This window comes from Gobio gobio (genome assembly GCF_949357685.1).
Source record: "Gobio gobio genome assembly, chromosome: 3".
NCBI lineage: Eukaryota > Metazoa > Chordata > Actinopteri > Cypriniformes > Gobionidae > Gobio > Gobio gobio.
In genome coordinates, this window is record NC_137099.1 from 10201527 (window position 1) to 10228610 (window position 27084).

Consider the following 27084-nt stretch of genomic DNA (forward strand, 5'->3'; position numbering starts at 1 on the left):
AATGCATTTAAATGGTAAATATTAACTGTTAAGAGCAGGAATAATAATTTTTATATTAAATAGTATATCACTATATAGTATATAGTAATTAATTATGGTAGTTTTAAAGTATAATATTATATAAATGTTTAAAAATTTAATAATAAAGATATTATAAATAATATTTATTTTAAAACAATATAACATACTATATATGATTTATTTATTGTTGATAATAATATATATATATATATATATATATATATATATATATATATGTATAGTAAATATATTATTTAATAATATATGAAAGTAAATGTATATACAATATATAAAATTCTATTTTAATAATAACAAATATATTTGTTGTTATTATTAAAATATAATAATATATAAATACATTAATAATAATCTTAATAATAATATTGATAATATTAAATAGAAAATAGAATAACCACAACATCAATAATAATAATAAATATGAAACATATAATACAAATTAAAAATATTGCAAATTATTTACATTTAAATATAAATAAAATATAAATAATTATATTAAATAAAATGTCATTATTTAAATTCCTGTTTGGCTTTACAGAGTAAATCTACTTGAGTAACTTGAAAATGAATAATTTGTGTATAGTATATTGATGTTTACATAGATGAATTAACATTAAACTAATTTTGCCTTTTTGAAGGAGCCAGTGCTCAAGTGAACGGCCATCTGCCAGTGCGTTCTCTTCCCTCGGTGCGTCATGATATCAGCCGCTATCAGAGAGTGGACGAGCCTCTTCCGCCAAGTGAGAGAATATTTTTTGTCTTTTTGTGTGAGATTCACCCAACCACTGTCCTAAATTAAATTAAATATTGTAATGGGCATAACAAAAAGCTCTTCTCAGTCCATGAAAAAAGCCCTTGACAAACATTACAAGTGCCAATGGTCATTATAATGGTGTATGTTGTAGACTGGGAAGCCCGTATTGACAGCCACGGCAGGATCTTCTATGTGGATCATGTGAACAGAACCACCACCTGGCAGCGGCCGACTGCTCCAGCTGCCCCTCAGATCCTACAGAGATCCAACTCCATTCAACAGATGGAGCAGCTTAACCGAAGGTCAGTCGCACATGCACACAATATTCACACGGGCAGATATCTATCAAGATGGCATGAAATCAGCTGTGATTAGTGTGAGTTCTGATAGAAGAAGAGTTTTGAGCACACAGTGACCTTAAATTCTAATATCTTGGGATTTATCCGAGTCCGAAATGCCATTTGTTAATCCTCACTCATATGGAAAAACAGCTCTTTTAAAATGTCACCCAGCAGCCAATAACCACAACAACCTAATCGGTTCTGCTATTATCATGCTCTCTCTCGTGCTTTCTCTCCCGTAGCTTGATTTCATTTATTGCATTATTAGCATGCATTTCAATTGCAAAAGCATTTGTGCCAGAAATGTGTGCAGCATCTAAAATTAAAAGTTTAAAAGCACAAAATGTCTAAAAAGGATGGTCAAGTCAAGTGTATTTAGGATGCTTTTTAACCCCCTCGAGTTGGCCGTCGCGCCGGCGACATCGACTCACTTTTTTTCTTATCAGTTCCAAAGAGACTCAAATAACTGTCGATTTTTATCATTCAGGCAAGTGTTATACATCATTATAATCTGTTAAGTGTATACTTTTATTTGTTCACAGTCACAATAAAAACAAAATGTTGTACTTTTTGCAAAATAAAGAAAACAAACATGATGCGCGATCTGCAGCCTCTCTTTCAATGACGTTCATTCAGATAGTCTTCAGAACATGAACTGTAACTTAGTGAATACTTATCACACAAACATGAGACATGTCTAAAGAAATGTTGAAATGTCAGGTTTTAAATATTGTAAATCAAAACGAAAACAAATATTCTCTGTTTATGTAATCTTTTTGAAAAGAGAGAGATGTCAGTGTTTCGCAAGCCTCTTCATTATCCGCTAATGCGGATAGAAAATATTTTTTTGCCATGAGAACTCTGTGGCATCACATATTATATTTTATATATTATATTTCCTTCATTACTAAAATAATGTAAAATATCATGCCTTGCAATAAGTATTTGTGGCATATACATTTTACTTATTCACAAGTATGGCACAAAGTTAAAGTGCGTGCAAATCAAGCAAGCAAATAATATTAGCAAATAAAATAAAATATTAATTAAATTTTATTTTATTTATTTGATGTTTATTTGATTTGAATGAAATTAATAATCTAATGTGTTGATTTTTGTGCTTAAGAAACACATTTTTAATCAACAATGTTGAAAACAGTTGTGCTGTTTTCAATTTATTGTTATTAATTTATATATTAAAAATAACATTTTAGTTATTTCAAATAAAATTTCTGATTACCTATATATATATACATATATATATATACATATATATATATATACATATATATATATATATATATATATTAAATATACTTATATTATTATTATTCTAAATGTTTATTTATTTATGTAGAGGCAGCTAAGTTGGCACCAACTAATTTAACAATAATATTTATATGAAGGATAAAGTACAATTATCCTTGTACAAAATTATTTCATAAAAAATATGCCAAAAATGTAAGTATATCTGTGTTTTGGTCAGGTATCAGAGTATTCGGAGGACAATAACCAATGAGAGGACAAACGAACAGGCTGCAGAGATGCCTACAGACGACACTGACCTGTTGCAACACACCATACCTGGTACTCTCTCAAAATAGAAATGCACTGCTTGTATATGAGTCTGGTTATTTAGGTACAAGGAAAATTAGAATGGAGGAAGAAAAAAAGATCTTTTGTTTTAACCCATGAGACATATCACACTATAAGTTGTCCTCTGTTTCAGAGTACCATCGGGACGGTGTGGTTGGGCCCACTAGCTCTCGCTCCCGGTTGTCTCTGCTGCTTCAGTCCCCCAGCGCCAAGTTTCTCACCAGCCCAGATTTCTTCACCGTACTGCATTCCAACCCTGTTAGTCTCCAAACACATTTATTATTCACACTTTTTTTACCCACAGGTATGGATGTCACGGTTAGGACATTTTTACACCGGTATAAAAACTTGCGACAACAACAGTATTACTGATATAATCGCTTTTTAATGTCCGCTTGCTTTTACTTTCACGATCACGCATACTCTGTGTATAGGGAGTGACGGTACTGACTGCACATTTTACAAGATAGGATATTTGTCAATGACGCTCAGGATCTGTTACGCACCAAATCCTCCGCCACCGTCTTGTCAGTCATTTCTCCTTACACTCGTCATTTGATAAGTGCAATCTGACTGAGCTGTGTTTGAAATCGCTCCCTATACCCTCATTCACTATTTCCTACATTAGTCCACTAATATAGTCCACTTGAAGGATTGAATGAAAACAAGTGAGTGAATTCGGGCACTGAGTGCGCTGGAATACCTGGAGCTTTTGTGCTTGCTGTTTAATAATCATTTGAAACTTCGCAAACTGGAAGCTCCAATAGTGATGGAAACATTTATCTTGAACTTTTTCTTGGAAATTATATACAACATATAATACAATTATATACAACAATGAAATTATATACAAATATACAATTATATTTCACATAGAAAAGCTTACCTCCAAGTCTTCCAGAGTCGCGGCCAAAGCCGATTTGAAAGGCCACTGTTCGCCAGCTTCTTTGTTTTCAAGTAGCACGTGGAACCGCCGCAACTCTACCGTAATTATGTTAAGCCCGCTCACCGACTCTATACACGATGTGATTGGCCTGACCAGAGTTTGGTTTTTCCAGCTCGTAAGTCAACTGAGAGTTGCTAGACGACCCTGGCTGCAAATTACATTTGCTGCCACTAGGGTGCGTCAAGATTTCTAGCCTAATATTACGTTGTACCCACACTGGACCAGCGGTTTGGAAAGGATGGATGGATGGATGATTCATCTGCATGCGGCATCTTCTGGGCACGACGCTCACAGTGCATTATGGGTATTCTCTAGCCGTTGAGTGTACATCGGTTGAACACTTGTTATTGCGGTGCATTGTGGGATTGAACGAGTGCACTCGATAACGTTCACTATGGTTTTGGACACCATTATAAATGGCTGTCCCCTCAAATAGTGCCCTATTTAAGGGTATAGGGAGCGATTTCGGATGCAACCCTGCAGCTTGTGCTGTTTTGAGTGGAGTGGATGCTTTCAGTTTATAATTGTAGCGTCCATTGTTCAACTCAACTAAATGTTTTTTATAGAGATATAGAGAAAAAAAGCAAAACGACAGTGAGGACTGTGTCGCGGTAGCCAAGTAATTTAATCGATGTAAGGCTGAACACCATGTTGGGATGAAACGGTATGGAAATTTAACATCACGATTATAGTGACCCAAATTATCACGGTTATCAATATTATCACGGTTTTGTTCAAATGAGATGAAATTGTTCAAAAAGAACAGATGCACACACTGAAAACATTTCAACAAGTTTTATTTGAAAATCAACAAACAACAAATAACTAAAGCAGCTCTATGCACTTTTTTAAGATAGAGATTCTATTCTGTGGGATTTCCTTCCTTATAATGGCCGTCGTCAATAGCAACGCATAAATAATAATAATTTGTCGTAAATATAATCTCTAATATTATCTCTGTAAATATATTCTCTCGCAATAATCTCATTAGTGTTCAGCAATGATGCATTTAAATCTATATTTTGTGTAAGAGCCCAAACAGTATCCTAGTGAAATAATGCATATCCATATTTCCATATGATTTGACAGTTTATTTTATTAAATATCAAAATGTGTGCATCATACCTGACACCTAAATGAACACTTTACAGTCAGTTTTATGACTGTCATTCTCTTCAAATGCTAGTGAAGTTTGAAACACGTATAACGTTACCAATGTTGTATGTAACTTTAGAGACGGTCCCTAAATTCGCCAACTTTATACCAGTCAAATCAGATGCGCTGTGGTTCTGCTGTGTTTTTAAAAAAACCCATTTTCGCTGCTGAAATAGAACAAAAACAGTCAACCTCTGTATGATGAGTGAATCTCTTGCGTACATCGCACGTTTATCTCTGAGCTTTAAGTTCAGATTTCAGCGAGTGAGAGCGGCGCGTGCTCTGAACAAAACTCCGGCTAATCTGAACGCCTCTGATCATGAGACATTGCATTCATAAACTCAATAGAAACACGTGTAAGTGGTTATAATGCGCAACGCGATTATAACAGATGGCTTTTGAGAAGACTATAATAAGTTCAACAGCCAGAGTGGCAATAGTGTGCAGCCGAAATGACGTTACACTGTTACACCATTGTTAATGTCAAGCCCTGATTATTATCCCTTAAATGTCACCCTAGTCTTGGCTGAATTTGTTCGTTCGCTTCACGTTATTATTTCCCATAACGTTACGTAGTTTTGGTATTGAGGTCAAAGTCCACTTGCCTTGCGTTCGTAGTTTTGAAGTGTTCCCCCTATTACAGCGATTTCTTCTGGCATGTTCTGCAGACAGGTGACCATCTTCAATTAAGTTTCCCTCAGGACTTTTGTTAAAGCCAAAATATGACCACACCTCAGATTTGGTCCCTTTAGAGTCTGAAAAATCCCCCGGCGCTGTCACTGCCTTCTGCCATTTCTTCTCATTCAAACAGCGGAGCGTTGAGCCAGACTGACACTGACTGGACAGGATTTACCGCGAGTTTTCACAATCGTGATAATCACACGCGGTTTTAATGATAATCCAATTTTATACGATATTACTAACCGTCACTAAATTTTATCGTGGTTTATCGTGAAACCGGTAATCGTTTCATCCCTAACACCATGTAACACTAACTACCGCAGCAAGCCTACCCACAAGACAGTTTCCTGTCCCTTGAAGGGAATTTGTGAAAGTGTGTATCACTAAGCAGTCATCTGGTTCTGTCATTAATTTTGGGGAAACGCTACTTTCAAAAGTAGAATGCTTTGTTGTTGTAAAATCTATTTTGTTACACTTTTAAGCATTACTTAAACACCGTATGAAACACTCTTGACTGTTTGCCTTTCCTTTCTCAGAGTGCCTACCGCATGTTTACAAGTAACACATGTCTAAAACACATGATCAGCAAAGTGCGACGGGACGCGCACCACTTTGAGCGCTACCAGCACAATCGAGACCTGGTTGCCTTCCTCAACATGTTCGCTAACAAACAGCTGGATCTTCCGCGAGGCTGGGAAATGAAACACGACCACACGGGAAAGGTCTGGAACCATCTCTTCTGTGTTCACATTCTGGATATCCCTCTCTTTTATACCCCCTGCTTTTAACTTTCATTTCTAAATAAAATAAAATATGGCCAAAAAAGTGTGGAATTGTTAAGTTTTTTTAATGATTCTGATAGCAAATGCTCTCCAAGGCTGCATTTATTTGATGAAAAATACAGTAGAAACAGTGATATTGTGAAATATTATTTCAAAATTTAAAATGTAATTTATTCCTGTGATGCAAAGCTGAATTTTCAGCATCATTAGTCCAGTTTTCAGTATTACATGATCCTTCAGATATCACTCTAATATGCTGATTTTATTCTCAAGAAACACCCAGATTTTTTGATGAATAGAAAGTTAAAAAGAACAACAGAAATATTTTATAACATCATATATATTTATAGGTCTATATATATATATATATATGTATATATAAAAATTTATTAATTATTTTATTTATTATTCACTGTCCACCTTTCTCTTCTATGTTTGACTCTTTTTATATTTAGTCCCTTAATTAAAAACTATGGAAAATAAACAACAGTTCTCTATTTAAAAAAAACATTAATATTCTGTAATTGAATACACAATTTGGTTATTTAATTTGGCTCCTTAGAGATATTTTGAAATATTTTCAGCATAATTACTAATATCATGTACACCATAAATCTTGATGAATCAGGAAGAGCTTAACAGTAATATGCTTATAATGGAAGCTTAGCAGGAAAGCAGGTGGTACTGCAAGTGAATGTTTAAAAGGGAATGTTTACTGTAAATATTTATTGTGTTAGTGTTTTTACTGGCACATTCATCAAAGTGCTTCAACATGAATATGAGCTTCACATTTGTGCTTTTAAACCCTTCGGCTTACTTGCTGGCAAAGATTGACATGATTATGTTTTCCCCTTAGCCTTTCTTCGTGGACCATAACTGCAGGGCCACCACCTTCATAGACCCACGACTGCCACTGCAGAGCGCTCGTCCCAACAGCCTCCTCGCCCACCGCCAACACCTCAGCCGCCAGCGCAGCCACAGCGCAGGAGAGGTGAGCCTTCACACGCCCACAAGAGGCTCCTCCAATCACAGTAGAATTCAAGCTCCAAGCAGCCTTGTAAAGGGGTTTTAAAAATCTCTACATTTATTTATTAAATTAACCTTTTAAATTAAACTTTGGGACTTTTGACTTGGGCAACCATTCACAGCATTTTGCTAAAATGTAGTTTATATAAACTACAGTTCAAAGATTTGGGGTCAGTAAGATTATTTGTTTTTTAAGAAATTAATACATTCAATTGATTTACAATAAATAGATTTCAAAGGAATTCATTATTGACACTAAATTTACACTACTGTTTAAAAGTTTAGGGTAAGATTTATTCATTTTTTTAAAGAAATTAAAACTTTTTTTCAGCTAGGACACATTAATTTGATCAAAAGTGACAGTGGATTGATTTCTATTTCAAATAAATGTTGTTCTTTTTGAACGTTTTATTAATCAACAAATCCTGAAAAATAAAATATATCTCAGTTGCCTCAAAAATATTAAGCAGCACAACTTTTTAAACATTGATAATAAGAAGAAATGTTTCTTGAGCAGCAAATCAGCATATTAGAGTGATTTCTGAAGGATCATGTGACACTGAAGACTGGAGTAATGATGCTGAAAATGTATTCATCACAGGAATAAATTGTAAAATATATTATACTTATTTGAAATTTTAAAAACATTTCACAATATTACTGTTTTTACTGTATGTTTGATCAAATAAACGAAGTGAGCGTACGCATGATAACACAGCATTTTATTATTGGTTAAATAAATACTTAAGCATGCATGGGACAGTAATCAGATATTCTAATGAAAATATCTTTAGTTTTACATTATAAAATATTCTCAGCAGGTTTCTCATTAGGGAATCTGATCTTCTGTCACGTCGGGGCCGTGTGGAGTACAGATCGCCCTCTCAGGCCTCTTTAGATATGCTGATTAATTTCACAGCATCGGCCTCCGCTGTGTCCCAGCATGCACCAGTGTCATTTTCACATCAGTCCGCCCACAATCCCTTGTGTGAGTGCGTTTGTCAGTTGGCCATATGTGGATGCATGTAAACATATTGTCTAAATATTATTCCACTAATCTTTAAATCCTCTGTGTCTTCGTAACATAAAAATGCAAATGAGCCCACTTAATTAAAAAGTCCCCCTGCTTATATAAACACCCAGGGAATAAAGGCCAGGGAAAGTTTTACAATCCACTCAGCTTTAGCAAAAGAGCTGTCAGATCTTCAGTCACAGGGCCCTTAATGAAGCTTTCATCATTAAAGGACACTCGCCAGGGAGCAAATATCCGGTGAATTATGCAAAAGCAACTGAAGCATAGTAATATATTGTAATATATATATATATAAACACTGAACAAAATTATAAACGCAACACTTTTGTTTTTGCCCCCATTTTTCATGAGCTGATCTCAAAGATCTAAGACTTTTTCTATGGACACAAAAGGCCTATTTCTCTCAAATATTGTTCACAAATCTGTGTTAGTGAGCACTTCTCCTTTGCTGAGATAATCCATCCACCTCAAAGGTGTGGTATATCAAGATGCTGATTAGACAGCATGATTATTGCACAGGTGTGCCGCCCTTAGGCTGGTCACAATAAAAGGCCACTCTAAACTGTGCAGTTTTACTGTATCGGGTGAGGGTCCGAAAACCAGGCAGTATCTGGTGTGACCACCATTTGCCTCATGCAGTGCAACACATCTCCTTCGCATAGAGTTAGATCAGGGTGTTGATTTTGGCCTGTGGAATGTTGGTCCACTCCTCTTCAATGGCTGTGCGAAGTTGCTGGATATTGGCAGGAACTGGAACACACTGTCATATACGCCGATCCAGAGCATCCCAAACATGCTCAATGGGTGACATGTCCGGTGAGAATGCTGGCCATGCAAGAACTGGGATGTTTTCAGCTTCCAGGAATTGTGTCCAGATCCTTGCAACATGGGGCCGTGCATTATCAAGCTGCAACATGAGGTGATGGTTTTGGATGAGTGGCACAACAATGGGCCTCAGGATCTCATCACGGTATCTCTGTGCATTCAAAATGCCATCAATAAAATGCACCTGTGTTCGTTGTCTGTAACATACGCCTGCCCATACCATAACCCCACCGCCACCATGGGTCATTCGATCCACAATGTTGACATCAGCAAACTGCTCATCCACACGACGCCATACACGCTGTCTGCCATCTGCCCTGTACAGTGAAAACTGGGATTCATCCGTGAAGAGAACACCTCTCTAAAGTGCCATTTGCCATCTTGGTTATGACAACTAACTGCAGTCAGGTCGAGAAATAGGCCTTATGTGTACATAGAAAAAGTCTTAGATCTTTGAGTTCAGCTCATGAAAAATGGGGGCAAAAAAAGTGTTGCGTTTATAATTTTGTTCGGTGTGTATATATATATATATATATATATATATATATATATATATATAAAATATTAGGGATGCAACAATACAGTTAGTCCACGGTTCAATACATACCTCTGTTTTTAACCACGCTTTTCGGTTCGGTCCGGTTCTGATGGCATGTCACATACATTTTTTGTTATTCTATTCTTAGGCGACAGGAACAGCAAGAGGTTAAGGAGAAAAAAGACTATTTTTGTATTGCAATACTCTTTATTTTACTTAAAAGAATTGAAAAACCTTACTTAAACTTAAAACTTTACTTAAAAAAACCCTTGTACACATTCCTAGTGTATTGGATAATATAAAATAAATATATATAAAGATTTATACTGGCAGCTCAGAGCTATTTCACTCAAAGATGAAAATTCTGTCATTGAGAAATGAATACAGGTTTGAAACAATATTAGATTGAGTAAAGGTGAACTGTCCCTTTAAGGACCGCGTGTTCACTACTGCGCTGTTGTCAATTTAAGACCTGCGTGCATCTAATATACAGACACGCATGCGATTTTACTTTCACTTTAGACATAACCGACTGTGTTTATGTTAACCTTGTGTGTATTTGACATTAGCGCAGTAAGACGAATACTTAGTCCAGTCATCACGTGTTTGACAGGCGTTTAGTGCGCGCGCTCTGAAAAGGCATGTTAAAACCACGCACGCGAATGAGCCGGCAAGGCTTTAAAACGCATGCAAATAATGAACTTTGGTGATTGTGAATAACTCTAGTGTTCCGTGAGTATAACTCTACCACTAACGTGGGATGTGAATGTATGTCGCGTTGTTGGAGGCAAATGATAGCATTTGTAGAAAAATAATTAATTAAATGTGAAACCGAAAAAAACGCAATTCACAAGCGCGTATTGAACCGTGAATGCCGTACCGAACGGTTCAATATTATATTGAGAATTGTGGCATCCCTAATATATATATATATATATAAATGGAAAAATGGAAAGATGGAAAGGCATTTAACCCTGCAATATTCACATACAGTATTTATGCAGTAAACTAGTGTTTTCTTGTGTGACGTCCTATGGATGTGAGGACATAGTGGTCACTCCTATTTTGTTTGTGCTGCAGGTGGGCGATGACCCTCGGCATGCCGGACCGGCTGTACTGCCACGCCCCTCCAACAACTTTGCAGCCAATCGCAACCAGTGTCAAGATGTAGTTCCTGTTGGTGAGTCGGTTTAAGCCAAGCTTCATCAGGAAGTTTTTAGACAGAACTAGATTTGTTCATCTTGTTAAATCCTTCATAAAGCATTGTTTTATCAAAATGTGGTGTTACATCTTTTGAAGCATCTTCATTTGACCAATTGCTTTGTTCCTCTCTTTATAGCCTATAATGATAAAATAGTGGCATTTTTGCGGCAGCCGAACGTATTTGAGATCCTTCAGGAGAGGCAGCCTGAGCTCATTCGGAATCACTCACTCAGGTGAGACTCAAAGAAATATTACAAAACCAACCTCAGTCCTGAGCTATTGATTATGAATATGTTGACATTTCTAATCCACAGGGAGAAGGTGCAGTTTATTCGTAATGAAGGAGTTTCGGGTTTAGCTCGCCTCTCCAGTGATGCAGACTTGGTGATTTTGCTCAGGTACTCTACCAGTGATTTCTGTGAATTTACCCTGCAAAAAAAGGATGTAAGAAAATATGAAATAATACATTTTCTAAGGTTTAGCATTGCAAAGCCTACTGTATCATATTTCTAAGGCCTTTAAATGATCAACATGATCAAAACCTGTTCTACACAACCTACTACATGTCTTTTGTCATCTGATTAATAGATCAAATGTGAGGCTTTTGAGGAATGTTTATTTGTTCATCTCTCAATCATCGTTGTATTGCATTGCATTATGAGTTTTGAGATTCAATCATAAAACTGAGAATTTTAATATCATCTTACTAAGTCATATTAGAGGCAACTGATTTTATATGCATTTTATGTAAATAGTCTTACTGTACCGTAGTGTTATTAAGGTCCCGTTTACATTACAAGCTATCAGAATTTTATCTTACTTTTTGGCTATTTAAATATCAGCAACAGCACCAAATTTCATATATTTGTGTCTTCATATGTTTTTGCCTGAGGTGAATTAAACTGGGTGTTTTTCCTCCTCAAAGATTAGCATATTCTCACTATATCATACTAAATGAGCCATAAAAGCCTGATGTATCAGATATCATACGCAAAAAAAACAAACAAACCGTGCAGAGTTTTTTAGATTCGCTCTAAATGTTCAATAAACAATTTTTTACAGACTATTATTTCATATATCAGAACAACAAAATCATCAAATAAATAATTAATATCTTATGCAAAACGGTTTCTCATGTAAATGCATCTTAGAAATCTTGAGTTTGCCTCCAAACACAAACAATCTTTGTCTCTTTTTCTCGCTGCAGCTTGTTTGAAGAGGAAGTGATGTCGTATGTGCCACCTCATGCCTTACTGCACCCCAGCTACTGTCAATCACCACGAGGGTCCCCGGTCTCCTCCCCTCAGAACTCCCCAGGTAATATTTTAACACTATTAAAATATGTATTTTTAAATTATATATTTCATATCTTACATGTGATAATTGCAAATGTAAGAGATTGTGTCTCGGGTCCTACCTATCCTTCACAGCATTGCTTTGACTTCAGTCAACCAGATTTCCTGGGTATTTTTTGAGTTGGCTGCCAAATCCATCAAATCCGCTATTTGGGATTTGTTGTGTGTTTGGAGTTCAGGGTTTTTGGCTAATCCCTGCAGGCAACTTTTAACCGTCATACTGACACTCTGATTTTCACAAGTCTGTTTGGAGTGTGGCGGACATCATGGTGCCAAAGGGAATCATGTTGAAACTCACTATGATCTGACTTTAGTCACCGATGACTCTCGGGTATTACACCGTCCGCTGGATAGAGGGAGTTCTGCAAATTCAACAGTGTTTTTTTTTGCTCGATATGGGAAATCATCTTGATTCCTTTTAACCTTTAAAATCGATCTATCCATAAATCAATCCATAAATCAGAAAAAGTTGGGACAGTATGGAAAACGCAAAAAAAAAGAAAAAAGAAGTGATTTCTAAATTTAGTTTGACTTGTATTTCATTGCAGACAATATGAACAAAAAATATTTCATGTTTTGTCTGGTCAACTTCATGTCATTTGTAAATATGCATCCTTTCCTGTCATTCAGACCTGCAAATCATTTAAAAAAAAGTTGGGACAGTAAAGCATTTACCACTTTATAATGTTGCCATTCCTTTTCACAACACTTAAAAGACGTTTAGGGACTGAAGACACCAAGTGATGAAGTGTTTGAGGTGTAATTTTGTCCCATTCTTCCTGCAAACAAGTCTTAAGGTGGGCAACAGTACGGGGGCTTCGTTGTCGCATTTTGCGCTTCAAAATGCGCCACACATTCTCTATTGGAGACAGGTCGGGACTGCAGGCAGGCCAGTCAAGTACCCGTACCCTCTTCCTCCGCAGCCAGGACTTTGTAATGTGTGCAGAATGTGGTTTTGCATTGTCTTGTTGAAATATGCATGGACGTCCCTGGAAAAGATGTCTTCTTGAAGGCAGCATATTATGCTCCAAAATCTCTATGTACTTTTCAGCATTAATGGTGCCTTCACAGAAGTGCAAGTTACCTTTGCCAAGGGCACTGACACAACCCCATACCATGACAGACCCTGGCTTTTGGACTTGTTGCTGGTAACAGTCTGGATGATCCTTTTCTTCTTTGGTCCGGAGCACACGGCGTCCATTCCTCCCAAAAAATACCTGAAATACTGATTCATCTGACCACAGTACACGTTTCCACTGTGTGATGGTCCATCCCAGATGCCTCCGAGCCCAGAGAAGTCGACGGCGCTTCTGGACACTGTTAACATAGGGCTTCCTTTTGGCACAGTACAGTTTTAACTGGCATTTGTGGATGTAACTACGTATTGTGGTACTTGACAAAGGTTTGCCAAAGTAGTCCTGAGCCCAAGTGGTGATATCGCTTCTAGATGGATGACAATTCTTGATGCAGTGCCGCCTGAGGGATCGGAGATCAAGGTTGTTCAGCTTAGGCTTGCGCCCCTTGTCCTTTACGCACTGAAATTCCTCCAGATTCCTTGAATCTTTTAATTATGTTATGCACTGTTGAATGTGAAATATCCAAATCTCTTCCTATCTTTCTTTGAGGAACATTGTTTTTAAACATTTCAATAATTTTCTCACGTATTTGTTGGCAAACTGGCGATCCTCGGCCCATCTTTGCCCCTAAAAGATTAGACCTTTCTTGGATGCTGCTTTTGTACCAAATCATAATTACAATCACCTGTTGACATCACCTGTTTCAAATCACATCATTATTTAACCATTTTACCTCATTACTATCTATCTATCTATCTATCTATCTATCTATCTATCTATCTATCTATCTATCTATCTATCTATCTATCTATCTATCTATCTATCTATCTATCTATCTATCTATCTATCTATCTATCTATCTATCTATCTATCTATCTATCTATCTATCTATCTATCTATCTGTCTGTCTGTCTGTCTGTCTGTCTGTCTGTATATACAAACTAGGAGAAATGGAGATCTCAGTTATGTTTAATTTATTTTTTCTTTAATTTAAATTGTCTAGGAGAACAGAGTAATTTTCACCCTATCCCATATGTACTACTACTACCATTAATTTTTTCATTCATTTATTTATTTATTGACAGTGGACATTTTCATTGCTCTTTTTTTATCTCAGGAGATATAATGGACATATCAGTTATGTTTTATTTATTTTACGTTAACATTTTCTGACTCTAGGATAAATGTTTGATATATAAAAGACATTTTATTTGTAAAGAGCCCTCAGATTGGACAAATAAAGCCTGTCATAGATTTCCACATAATCTACACATTTATCTATGCTTGACAACAAGCTGATTTTGGATCTTGTCAGAGTCACCAAACTCCATGATCACCATGATCTCTTCCTCTCAGGTACACAACGAGCCAACGCTCGGGCCCCTGCGCCGTACAAACGGGACTTTGAAGCCAAACTTCGGAATTTCTATCGCAAACTGGAGACTAAAGGCTACGGACAGGGTCCAGGCAAAGTCAAGTAAGCATCTGTAGTGTAAGTGAGGTCTTGTTTTATAACACATTTTCACTCTCATGCTAACTTGTTGTGCTTGTTTTAGGTTGATAATCCGCAGAGATCATCTACTGGAGGACGCCTTCAATCAGATCATGTGCTACTCTCGTAAAGATCTACAGAGAAGTAAACTCTACGTCAGCTTTGTTGGAGAAGAGGGGTCAGTGTACCCACATTTTTTTTAAAGATAACCAGACTTTACTCTATATGACAATATATATAAAAAATCTAATAATAATCCAACATACCACAGTATGATTTATTGAATCAAAAGTGGAAGCCTGTTGTTGTATAATTATTATTATCTTCACTGTGTTTTCATGTTTTATGATTTTCCATAGACATTAATGAATTTTATACTGTACAAATTCTACATATATAATTTTATACTGTACAAATTCTACATATATATATATATATATATATATATATATATATATATATATATATATATATATATATATATATATATATATATATATATATATATATATATATTCTATCCACTAACCCTAAACCTACACGCCACAGAAAACATTCTGCATTTTTACATTTTCCATAAGCATCACTTAGTATGATTTATAAGCTGTTTTCCTCATGGGGACCACATTTTTTAAATTTTGCTCCTGTTCAGACTGGACTACAGTGGCCCATCACGAGAGTTTTTCTTTCTGGTGTCACGGGAGCTTTTTAACCCATACTACGGCCTGTTTGAGTATTCGGCCAATGACACCTACACTGTCCAGATCAGCCCCATGTCTGCCTTTGTCGACAACCATCATGAGTGGTGAGTGCACACTTTACATTTTCAATGCACGTCCAGTATTAAAAATAAGACTTAAAATGTACTTGACTCGATCTGTGCCTACAAGATGTCGTTTGATGAACCAAATTAGCAGAAATGTATCCCAATGTTTTTTAAACATGTTCTGTTGTCAGGTTTCGGTTTAGTGGTCGTATACTGGGTCTCGCTCTTATCCATCAATACCTGCTGGATGCCTTCTTCACACGACCCTTCTACAAAGGCCTACTTCGGATGTGAGTGGCAAAATACATTTCTCATACATTTTTGGTAAATATTTTAGCAAATAGAAAATAGTAAAAAATCTCCCCAAATCTGGTTAAAAATGTTTTAAAAACTTTTTTTTGTTATAAATAACATGTTATTTGAATGTGGTCCCATTAGTATTTGTAGATTAAAAAAAATAAAAAATATTAACAGCACTGACATTAAAACATTGGCCCTTCAAAAATATATATATAAAAAAAAAATATAGTGTTAGACCGATATATCGGCCGGCCGATGCGCCGGCCTCCCTCGCACATATTCATCAAAATCAATTGAGAATTGACACGATGGTAAAAGGCTGAAGTTTCACGTAGAGCATTGGGAGATTTTTCCCTGAATTACCGCTGGTGTTGCTCTACAAGAGATTAAATTAAGTGCACCTAAGCATTAAATGACTAGGTTGTAAATAGTTGGTTACTTTTAAAATGAAGTATAGTACAGTCAGTGTGCACTTTATTATGCTGCTTGCTTGTTGCTACTGTGTGCAATAGTGTAATTATTTTATTTATGCTTAAATATTTATTTTCACCACTGAACTCTTTTTTTTTCTTGTTCTCCCTCACCTGTTTTTACTATTTGTTAAATATTGTTTTTTTTAGTTCAATAAATGTACCTTTTTTTTAATTTAGACTTGTAAAATTGTTATCATCATGATCATAGTGTCATTTTTATGATGTAAATTGAGGGAGCAAAAGCAGTATCGGCTCCAAATATCGGCTCAAGAAAATTGGCAGCCCGTATCGTTCATTGGCGAAGGCTGATGAAAAAAAAATCGGTATCGGCATCGGCACTAAAAAATCTATATCGGTCGATCCCTAGTATACAGTAAGTGTTGCCATAAAACTACTTAGATTAAAATATGTATTAATATTATTAATTAATATTTAAATTAATATTAGAAATTAATGTTGTTATATATAATTATAGTAATAATATTCATTAAGAATATTGAATATATTTAATTATTAACATTTAAACAATACAATCATACATTTGAAATATCTTTAATAAATGTACGGGTGCTTGAAATAGACTCACAACCATTATTTCATGTTCATATATGTTTGTTGATACCTGTATGCAGCCCGTGTGATCTGAGTGATCTGGAGTATCTTGATGAGGAGTTTCATCAGAGTCTTCAGTGGATGAAGGACAATGACATAGAGGACATGCTGGACCTGACCTTCACCGTCAACGAGGAGGTGTTCGGACAGGTCAGCGTGTGACTATAAACCGTTGTTTTGTGTGCGCAATCAGTTGTCTCACAGAAGCATGTGTGTGTTAGATCACAGAGCGTGAGCTGAAGCCTGGTGGTGCCAATATCCCTGTGTCGGAGAAGAATAAGAAAGAGTACATCGAGCGCATGGTGAAGTGGCGTATAGAGCGGGGTGTCGTCCAACAGACGGAGAGTCTCGTGCGAGGATTTTATGAGGTACTGAAATCGAATCAACACTCCGGATGCTTTCCCTCACTGATGGTTATTTAAGAACATGACATAAACATGCCATGTAGAGTTGCCCTGAGATTATCCAGAATGCTTTTTTATTGAATTTCTGTTTGATGGATATGGGTCATTGTACAATTTTGGTTGCAAATGCGTTGCTAAATATAGCAAGAAGTCTTTATGAAATCCTTAGGAAAGTTACAAAAGTTAATTTAGTCAAGAGTAGTGAGCGAATTATTATTTTTTTGGGGTCTTTTGTTGTTTGATTAAAGGGTTAGTTCACCCAAAAATGAAAATTCTGTCATTAATTACTTACCCTCATGTCGTTCGACACCCGTAAGACATCCGTTCATCTTCGGAACAGAAATGAAGATATTTTAGTTGAAATCTGATGGCTCTGAAAGGCCTCCATTGGCTCAATGGCACGTTACACTCTCAAGACCCTTAAAAGGTACTAAAGACGTCGTTACAAAGTCCATCTCACTACAGTGGTTCTAAAATAACTTTATGAATCGGCGACAATAGTTTTTGTGCGCAAAAAAACCCTAAATAACGACTTACATAGTGATGACGATTTCAAAACAAGGCCTCATGAAGCTTCGAAGCGTTATGAATCAGTGAGCCGCAGAGGATCGCCAGTTTGCCAACAAATACTTGAGAAAATTATTGAAATGTTTAAAAACAATGTTCCTCAAAGAAAGATAGGAAGAGATTTGGATATTTCACATTCAACAGTGCATAACATAATTAAAAGATTCAAGGAATCTGGAGGAATTTCAGTGTGTAAAGGACAAGGGCGCAAGCCTAAGCTGAACAACCGTGATCTCCGATCCCTCAGGCGGCACTGCATCAAGAATCGTCATTCATCTAGAAGCGATATCACCACATGGGCTCAGGACTACTTTGGCAAACCTTTGTGAAGTACCACAATACGTAGTTACATAATGCACATAAATGCAAGTTAAAACTGTACTGTGCCAAAAGGAAGCCCTATGTTAACAGTGTCCAGAAGCGCCGTCGACTTCTCTGGGCTCAGAGGCATCTGGGATGGACCATCACACAGTGGAAATGTGTACTGTGGTCAGATGAATCAGTATTTGAGGTATTTTTGGGGAGGAATGGACGCCGTGTGCTCCGGACTAAAGAAGAAAAGGATCATCCAGACTGTTACCAGCAACAAGTCCCAAAGCCAGGGTCTGTCATGGTATGGGGTTGTGTCAGTGCCCTTGGCAAAGGTAACTTGCACTTTTGTGAAGGCACCATTAATGCTGAAAAGTACATAGAGATTTTGGAGCATAATATGCTGCCTTCAAGAAGACATCTTTTCCAGGGACGTCCATGCATATTTCAACAAGACAATGCAAAACCACATTCTGCACACATTACAAAGTCCTGGCTGCGGAGGAAGAGGGTACGGGTACTTGACTGGCCTGCCTGCAGTCCCGACCTGTCTCCAATAGAGAATGTGTGGCGCATTTTGAAGCGCAAAATGCGACAACGAAGACCCCGTACTGTTGCCCACCTTAAGACTTGTTTGCAGGAAGAATGGGACAAAATTACACCTGAAACACTTCATCACTTGGTGTCTTCAGTCCCTAAACGTCTTTTAAGTGTTGTGAAAAGGAATGGCAACATTACAAAGTGGTAAATGCTTTACTGTCCCAACTTTTTTTGAAATGTGTTGCAGGTCTGAATGACAGGAAAGGATGCATATTTACAAATGACATGAAGTTGACCAGACAAAACATGAAATATTTTGTGTTCATATTGTCTGCAATGAAATACAAGTCAAAGTAAATTTAGAAATCACTTCTTTTTTTTGTGTGTGTTTTCCATACTGTCTCAACTTTTTCTGATTTGGGGTTGTATATTAAATGTGGCAATATGTTAAGTATTAAATCATTTTAGTTAATATTATTTAATAACATTACATTCGGCAATATGTTAAGAGTTAAATGTATTAAATATTGTTAGTTAATATTATTAAATAATGTTAAATAAAATAAAAATGTTAATTAATATTATGTAAAAAGTTATTTTAATATAAGTAGTCATGACTACATAAAATCTTTTTAAGAAATCTTGATGATAAAGGTTATAGTCATGACCTTCGTATCCACACCATATCCACATATTATGTCATTAATATTAAAAACCTCATGATTTTTATGAGGTCAACTTTAAAATGTCCGTTTTGTTAATCAAATTATGTTAGATTTTCATTCAAATTTCTTTATTATAATACCTCCTTCCGTTATGAAAATCATCTAAAAAGAGCAGGTAGAGAAATATAAATATATTTTTATATTATTTACTCACCCCTAATGTTGTTTTTCTTTCTTTCTGTGGAACATGAAAAAGTAATTTTTAAAGACTCTTTTCTCTCTTAATCCTACAATTCATCAGTTAACATTAAATTAGCATCACTGCCAAAAGAACAAGTCTGCCAATGAGGAATAAAAATGTATTTTTAAAGTCATAAATTATTTAGTGTGACCTTGAATGAAATGAGAAAGAAGATGAATTAATTAATATAGCTCAGTAGGTTTAATGTATGATTGATGAGCTTCATTTCTAATATATATAAATCAGGTGCAACTGTACAATGACCCATTTACTCGCCATAGTTTTAAAGCTTGATCACAACAATGATAGCTATAACAATAACTATATTAGTGTCCAATGTTTCACTGTGCTGTTATCATTATAGTTATAGAACGATTTTTTATTTACGAACTATATCTTTAGTTATCGTCCTTGGTGTGAACGGGCCTTTAGTCACAGAACTTCACGTCATGTTTCATAGAATTGGCACTGAGCTAGCAGCAGATGTGTTCTGATCTGAATGGCTGTGAATTGACTGATGTGGCTGCTGCAGGTTGTCGATGCGCGGCTGGTGTCGGTGTTTGATGCGCGTGAGCTGGAGCTGGTGATCGCCGGAACGGCAGAGATTGATCTGGGAGACTGGAGGAACAACACTGAGTACAGAGGAGGTAACAACAGACTGACAGGTTCACAACAGCAGTAATAAATGATTATTATATTAATGATAGTGTCCAAATCTGTGTGTAAAACATAGTGAGACCCATGGTATCAAGATGTGAAGTTTCTGATTTATGGCTGAAATATTATCCGCATGATAGACTGCGGGCTTTTACATTGTTTGTTATCCATACAGGTCACATTTTCACAATAAACAGGTTTATTGGTTTTCCCTCCAGGTTACCATGACAACCACATCGTGATTCGCTGGTTCTGGGCGGCAGTGGAGCGGTTCAACAATGAGCAGAGACTCAGATTGCTCCAGGTGAGTGTTTGAAGAGAAGTGTGAGATCTATTTATAAGACTGTGTTCTCGGACCCGTGGCTGAATTGTCTCTGTTGTCTCAGTTTGTGACCGGGACGTCCAGTATCCCGTACGAAGGCTTTGCCTCCCTCAGGGGCAGCAACGGACCGCGCCGCTTCTGTGTAGAGAAATGGGGGAAAATCACATCTCTGCCCAGGTGATGTTTCTGCCTCTCAAATCAAGATCCTATATATGCAAATCATATCTAGTCCATATCTGTCAGTTTAAAGGCTGTCTATAAACTCCTTAAACTTGACTAAATTAATTTATATTTAACTTCAGTAATCATTGTAATGCATTTCATTATGTATCATGCCCACTAGATTTTAAATAATAATAATTTATTGAATGTATTAAATAATAATTAAATTAAATGAATAAATGCATTTTACTAAGGTATAATTCGAGTGGTCATTATATTAATATATAGTGTGGGAGTGGCTTTGACTAGCCTCTTAGTACAAAGTATAACAAGTTACAACACAAAACTCAATTTAGTTAATAAAATAAATAAATACATCTATAGAAATATATACATTTATTAAAAAAAAAAGGGAACATGTTAAATAAATAAATACAAAAGAAAAAATGTATTAATCAAAAATTAATTATACATTTAAACAAAAAAAAATAAAAAAAACATAAAAAAGGGGGAAAATAGAAATAAATAAATTGAAAACACACATGTGCAATATATAAATATATGTATAAATATACGTATAATAACAATATAACCAAACATGGTTTGGGGTCAGTAAGATTTTTTAAATATTTTGAAAGAAGTATACTCTTATACTCACCAAGACAGAATTTATTGAATAAAAAAACCATAATATTGTAAAATATTATTACAATTTAAAAGAACTGTTTTCTATTTGAATATATATTAAAATGTAATTTATTCCTGTGATCAAAGCTGAATTTTCAGCGTCATTACTCCAATCTTCAGTGTCACATGATCCTTCAGAAATCATTCTAATATGATGATTTGATGATCAATACACATTTTCTTATTATTATCAATGTTGAAAACAGTTGGCACAACTTTTTACTGTCACCTTTGATCAATGTGTGTGTATATAAGTGTGTATATAAGTTTGTGTTTATATAATAAATAAAAGCCTGGTGTGTCCAATGTTATATAAGAAACACAAATTTACCATTTATTAAGCTTCATTCATGAAACTTAATTTCGATGTTAATCATTTGTTAAATCCATCTTACATAAATTGCCAATTCAAAGCGAAAATTGAGGTTAGAATGGTTTTAGTTTACAATTCATAACAATCTACCCAGAAAAGGCAATGTTCATGTTTAATAGATGCATATTTGTTCCATATAAATCGTTTAGTTTAGTTGTTTTTTTTTGCCACAGATGTCATTGCTTATGTGATCCACAAGATGGCACAATCTGGCAATTCATAATACAGTCACTAAAAAATTGTGTGGAGGGAAATGTATACGGTCAGAAAATGAATTGTCTTTATTTGTTCTTGTAGGGCTCACACGTGTTTCAATCGTCTGGATCTCCCCCCGTATCCCTCCTTCTCCATGCTGTACGAGAAGATGCTGACGGCAGTGGAGGAGACCAGCACTTTTGGTTTGGAGTGAATGTTGACCTTTGCACTTTGAGCTGATCAAATGTATTTCCTCAACACGTCCAGAAGAGCAAAGGAAGTCAAACAGACAGACACCAGAAGCACTTAGACGTATATTTTGTACACCGTATCACTTAAACATGCTTCCTCTGGATTGAGCAGAACAGAAAACAATCAAATCACATGTTCTCCGAATGTTTCTCAGACGCAAACGTGTTTTTTTTTTCTTCCCCGTCTGTGACGCCACGTTGATTGGCTCTGGATGCATCGAGCAGGAGGACGTGACCAGCCAAAATGCTAAGCTGAGTTACTTCCTAACTGATTCAAATGAGGAACGAAACGAACCCAAAGGACTTTGATATTCTCACTCTTTTTATCTGTAAAAAGACTTTTTTACGGAGCATCAAAATGCAGCGTGAATGAACAAATATTGTGTTGTGAGCTTTTTCAGACGTCTCAGATCGCCTCAAGCACTATCACACACACGACACATGACAGCGCCGCATGTGTTCTCTCGCTTCTTTTTATCATATTTATACACGAGTCCATCTCATATGTTTGTTTTGGAAAGCGTATTCTGTCAGACACTTTTGAATGAATTTGTTTGTGCATATACTCTCACACGCGACGTTTTCAAAGGGCATGTTACACTAAAGTGCACTATCAGACGCACTACATCATCATGAATGTGACCGCTACCTGCAAATGATAAAAAACGGACAATAGATGATTTTATGACCTTCTAGTCCAACCCTGGCCTTTCTGTTGTCGTATGAATAAGTCGACATGAAATTAAAACTGCCCCAATTTGCATTATGATAGAAAAAATTCTAATTTTATGACTTTATTATTATTTCCGTATCCTCATATAGCTTTAGTGTGACATGAATGTTTGCTGTTGTGAACGCAGCTTTCTTGAATGTTTTTTCCCCCCTTTCATTTTCATTTTTCTACTCGCTTCTCTCGAGTCCGACAGTGTTTTTAGTATGATTCGAAGGATTGTCAAGCCCACAAAAACCATATCAATACATTCCAGACCTTTCCGTTTGCGTTAACTCAACCCAGCCTTTTATGAAACACTGCCGTGGCTGAGGAACGCTGGATTGTACTCTAGTTCTGAATGTTTTGTAACCTGAGTTTTGTGTAAGAAATGAATATCGCTTCCAGTGAAAACTGGTGTAGTTGAAACTGCCATGGGGCTTTATGAGGTCCATCAAAAATTTGCAATAGCAACAGAAGAAAAATACAAGCATATCCTCTTTGTCGATGCTATTTTGGCTGGCTAGGTCATTAATACAAACCAGATAGATCTTTGTTTTTTGTTTTTTTTGTATTAAGGCTTTTGCGGTGCCGTGCTGATATTTGTGCTGAATGTACCAAAGGTTTAGGGCTGCCGTAGACTGTCCAGACCCCTCTTTTGTCCATGTTTTATTTGATTAAAAAAAGAGAAAAAATATTATAAGGCATATCTTTTTAATCACCCAAATTTTCCTCCTAATTTGACTTTTTAGATAGAGTAGTTTTTTCACAATGCTGTTTTACACTGGCTGTTTAAAACCTAAATATAAAAGAGCTATACAATATGTCCACAATTATGCTTTTTGTTGTTTGAAGATGAAAATGCTTTGCTGATGTTAATGCAGTGTGTCTAATATGTATGGTTTATCAGGCGATTTAATGGAGTAGTTCAGTCATTTCTGTCTTTTATTCACCCTCATGTCTTTCCAAACCTTTATGACTTATGGCAGATTGTCCAGCTGCTATTCTCCATACAGCGAACATTAAAGGGATAGCAGGGCTCCAGACTGCGACTAAATGGTGGCATTTTGCGACCTTTTTTCCTGCTGGTGCGCATGAATTTGGTTGGAGGTGCCCAACTGATAAGAGCTGCCATTTCTGTTACATATGAGAAACATCGGACGGCAAACGAAAAGAAAGCGGAACGGAACCGCGCTACTTGTTTGAGCTGTGTTGCGCGGACCGTTTATTAGCGCGGAGCAATATTAGACAGCACAAGCTCACACACGGGCCAATCTCGATCACGTGACACCGTTACTATACAGCGCTGGGAGATCCAGTGAGAAAGCGTTGGAATTCACCACAGAATGAATAACATCGCTACTGCGAGACCTGCGTGTTTGGTGCAGAATTCTCTGTTATAAACCACAGATATCAGATCAAACAGAGCTGACGTGGAGACCAGGAGAAACATTTTGAAACATTCAGGGGTTTCAGTCCACAAATCATAAACATTCACCATGGATTTAATGTAGTAACACCCCATGGTATTGTGGAAGAAATAGTCAAATGTTTTTTTCTTTTTTTTACATTATTCATCTCAGGGTTCGTACAACCTTTTGAGAGTGAAATTCAAGCTTCTTTCAAGTGTTTCACACTTTTTCCAGCACTTCAAAGCTCAAAATATTATCCAATTTTAATATTATTTTTAATGTGTGATAATTTGTAAAATTAAAAGTTTTAAGGTGCTGGCCACTTAAAGGTGAACTATGTAAGATTTTTTCGGTAAAATATCCAAAAACCACTAGGCCAGTGTTATATATTTTGTTCTGTTGAGTACTTACAACATCCCAAGTGTTTCCAACTATTTGTAAATCGGGAGAAATTGCTATTTTAACCAAGGAACCGGGACGTGTGAGGAAGTCGCCTGTCAATGGCGCCATATCTGCATTACCCTTGGTTTACGGTTTTATTTAGCAGAAACGCTTTTCTCTCACTGCAGTGTGAACAAGTGTCATAGCAGCCACTGAGCGAACGTCATACCTTCCTTTTCAACACACTCAGATATATCTAATAGGATAAACAGAGTTGCGTTACCTCATCCTCATGACTGGAAAAGAGGAAGTGGCGCCGGCGACCGTGTCATAATAAAAGTCCCGCCGGCGACTATGCCATAATAACAGTCCCGCTCTTCAATCGCTCCTGCGGCCTTGCTCAGCTCCACAACACTCGGTCCTGCTCTGCTTCATACTACAGTAATGTTAATAATCGCATCCATGAACATGATTTCTGCCCGAGTCCTATCCTGACTCTTTTCCACCGGCTGTGAGGTGAAGACCACATGTCCCAAGATTCTGCGCTCAAACGTGGCGTCATCAAACTACGCCTTTGTTTTGAACAGGCGACCTCTAGTGGACGGAAAAGTTACATAGTGTAGCTTTAATGGCAAAAAAACAAAAACAAAACTATAACCAGGTGGCATAGGAGCACATATTTGACTTATTAGACATTTCCACTCCTTAATATATGGGCAAAAGTAGGAAGTCACAAAGTCATGAAAAACTAAAACTTTTCTTCAAATTGTGACTGGATTACACAGAAAACAAGTAAATAGGGTTCCTTTTAGTTCAGTATGATACTATAGAAGAACAATAGTACACATAATAAGAGTGGAATATTACAATTTTCCTTATAAAAATGAGGTTTTTGCACATTACTGTTGTTAATAAAAGTTCTTTTTTTCTGCATAACAATTCACGCTCAGCGCTTCACTGTTAAATTTCCAATAAACAAACATGTTTATTAGTAACTGCACTTATTAACAAAAAATTAGTAATTTTATGATTAAATTAACCTTATAATACATTTTCCTCCAGCTGGTACCACTGCTCTCAAATGTTAGCCTGGAGCCCTGTATTATCAAAGTATTTATTAGTAATACAGTGGAAATTAGTAGATTTGGTTAGCATGTTGATTTACAGTGTGCGCCCCTAAATTTTCTGGTTGTGCCCCTAAAATTTTCAGTTGTGGGGGCCACTGTGCTCCTAGTGAAAAAAGTTAGTCTGGAGCCCTGGATAGTTGATCCTGAAATGAAAATAAAGCCATGTTTTACTCACTCAGCTGTTGTTCCAATGCCCTATGTCCTTCAAAAGCAGAAATTTTAAAAAATAGTCCTGCACGCGCTCCTCCATATAATGGCAGTGAATAGCGACCAGGCTAAAACTTTACGAAAAGGATTTTTAAAAAAGTATCACGCAATGATACAGTGAGATGTGCACCATATATGGAAAGTGTTCAGGAGACATACTTTAAGAGAAAGAAACCGTATTATTCAGTCAAAATACTGAGCTCGGCCGTTACTCTGTGCGCGTTCCTGTGAGTGCGTGCGAGCCGTCAGCAGCCACTCATGCTTACTATAACTCACACTGTTGTCATGGTACCCAGGATAAGCAAACACGCACCATTTTGAGAAATCAGGCTCAATAGAAACAAACGCGACTCTTGTCTTTTCTATAAGGTATATGATAAGAAATAATACAATAATAAGGTAAACCTCCTGAAGTGATTGTTGTGTACCGGTTGTCATGACAACATTGCGTGAGGGGCTGCTGAGTCAGTGCTGACGGCTTGCACACACTCACAGGAACACGCGCAGAGTAACGGCCGAGCTCAGTATTTTGACTGAATAATACGTTTTCTTTGTCTTATAGTATGTCTCCTGAAAACTTTCCATAAATGGCGCGCGTCTCACTGTATCATTTTGTGATACTTTTGTATAATTTTTGTAATGTTTTAGCCTGGTCGCTATTCACTGCCATTATATAAAGGAGCGCGTGCAGGACTACTTTTTAAAATTTCTGCTTTTGAGGTCCGAAAAAGATTGAAGGACATAGGGCATTGGAACAACAGCAGAGTGAGTAAAAGATGGCTTTATTTTCATTTCAGGGTCAACTATAACTTTATTGAAGCCTGGGAATGAATAAAAGCACCATAAAAGTCCAGCGTTTCTTGGAAGAAAGAACATCATGTG

General features: G+C 36.4%; 1 protein-coding gene across 3 annotated transcripts in view; it reads left to right on the forward strand.

Annotated features, from left to right (window-relative positions):
- Positions 1-25501, forward strand: part of hecw2b (HECT, C2 and WW domain containing E3 ubiquitin protein ligase 2b) — a 49755-nt gene extending 24254 nt beyond the window's left edge. For all 3 annotated transcript variants that reach the window (XM_079813596.1, XM_079813597.1, XM_079813598.1), the window contains 20 exons: positions 678-779; positions 945-1095; positions 2621-2721; positions 2864-2988; positions 6049-6234; positions 7151-7285; positions 10797-10896; positions 11056-11152; positions 11234-11317; positions 12127-12236; positions 14707-14827; positions 14907-15020; positions 15495-15647; positions 15800-15898; positions 17014-17143; positions 17215-17361; positions 20252-20366; positions 20595-20680; positions 20763-20875; positions 22218-25501. In XM_079813596.1, coding sequence (XP_079669722.1) covers positions 678-779; positions 945-1095; positions 2621-2721; positions 2864-2988; positions 6049-6234; positions 7151-7285; positions 10797-10896; positions 11056-11152; positions 11234-11317; positions 12127-12236; positions 14707-14827; positions 14907-15020; positions 15495-15647; positions 15800-15898; positions 17014-17143; positions 17215-17361; positions 20252-20366; positions 20595-20680; positions 20763-20875; positions 22218-22329 — 2381 coding nt within the window. In that variant the 3' untranslated portion in view covers positions 22330-25501. The remainder of the gene's footprint in view (positions 1-677; positions 780-944; positions 1096-2620; positions 2722-2863; positions 2989-6048; positions 6235-7150; positions 7286-10796; positions 10897-11055; positions 11153-11233; positions 11318-12126; positions 12237-14706; positions 14828-14906; positions 15021-15494; positions 15648-15799; positions 15899-17013; positions 17144-17214; positions 17362-20251; positions 20367-20594; positions 20681-20762; positions 20876-22217) is intronic.
- The last annotated feature ends 1583 nt before the right edge of the window (positions 25502-27084 follow it).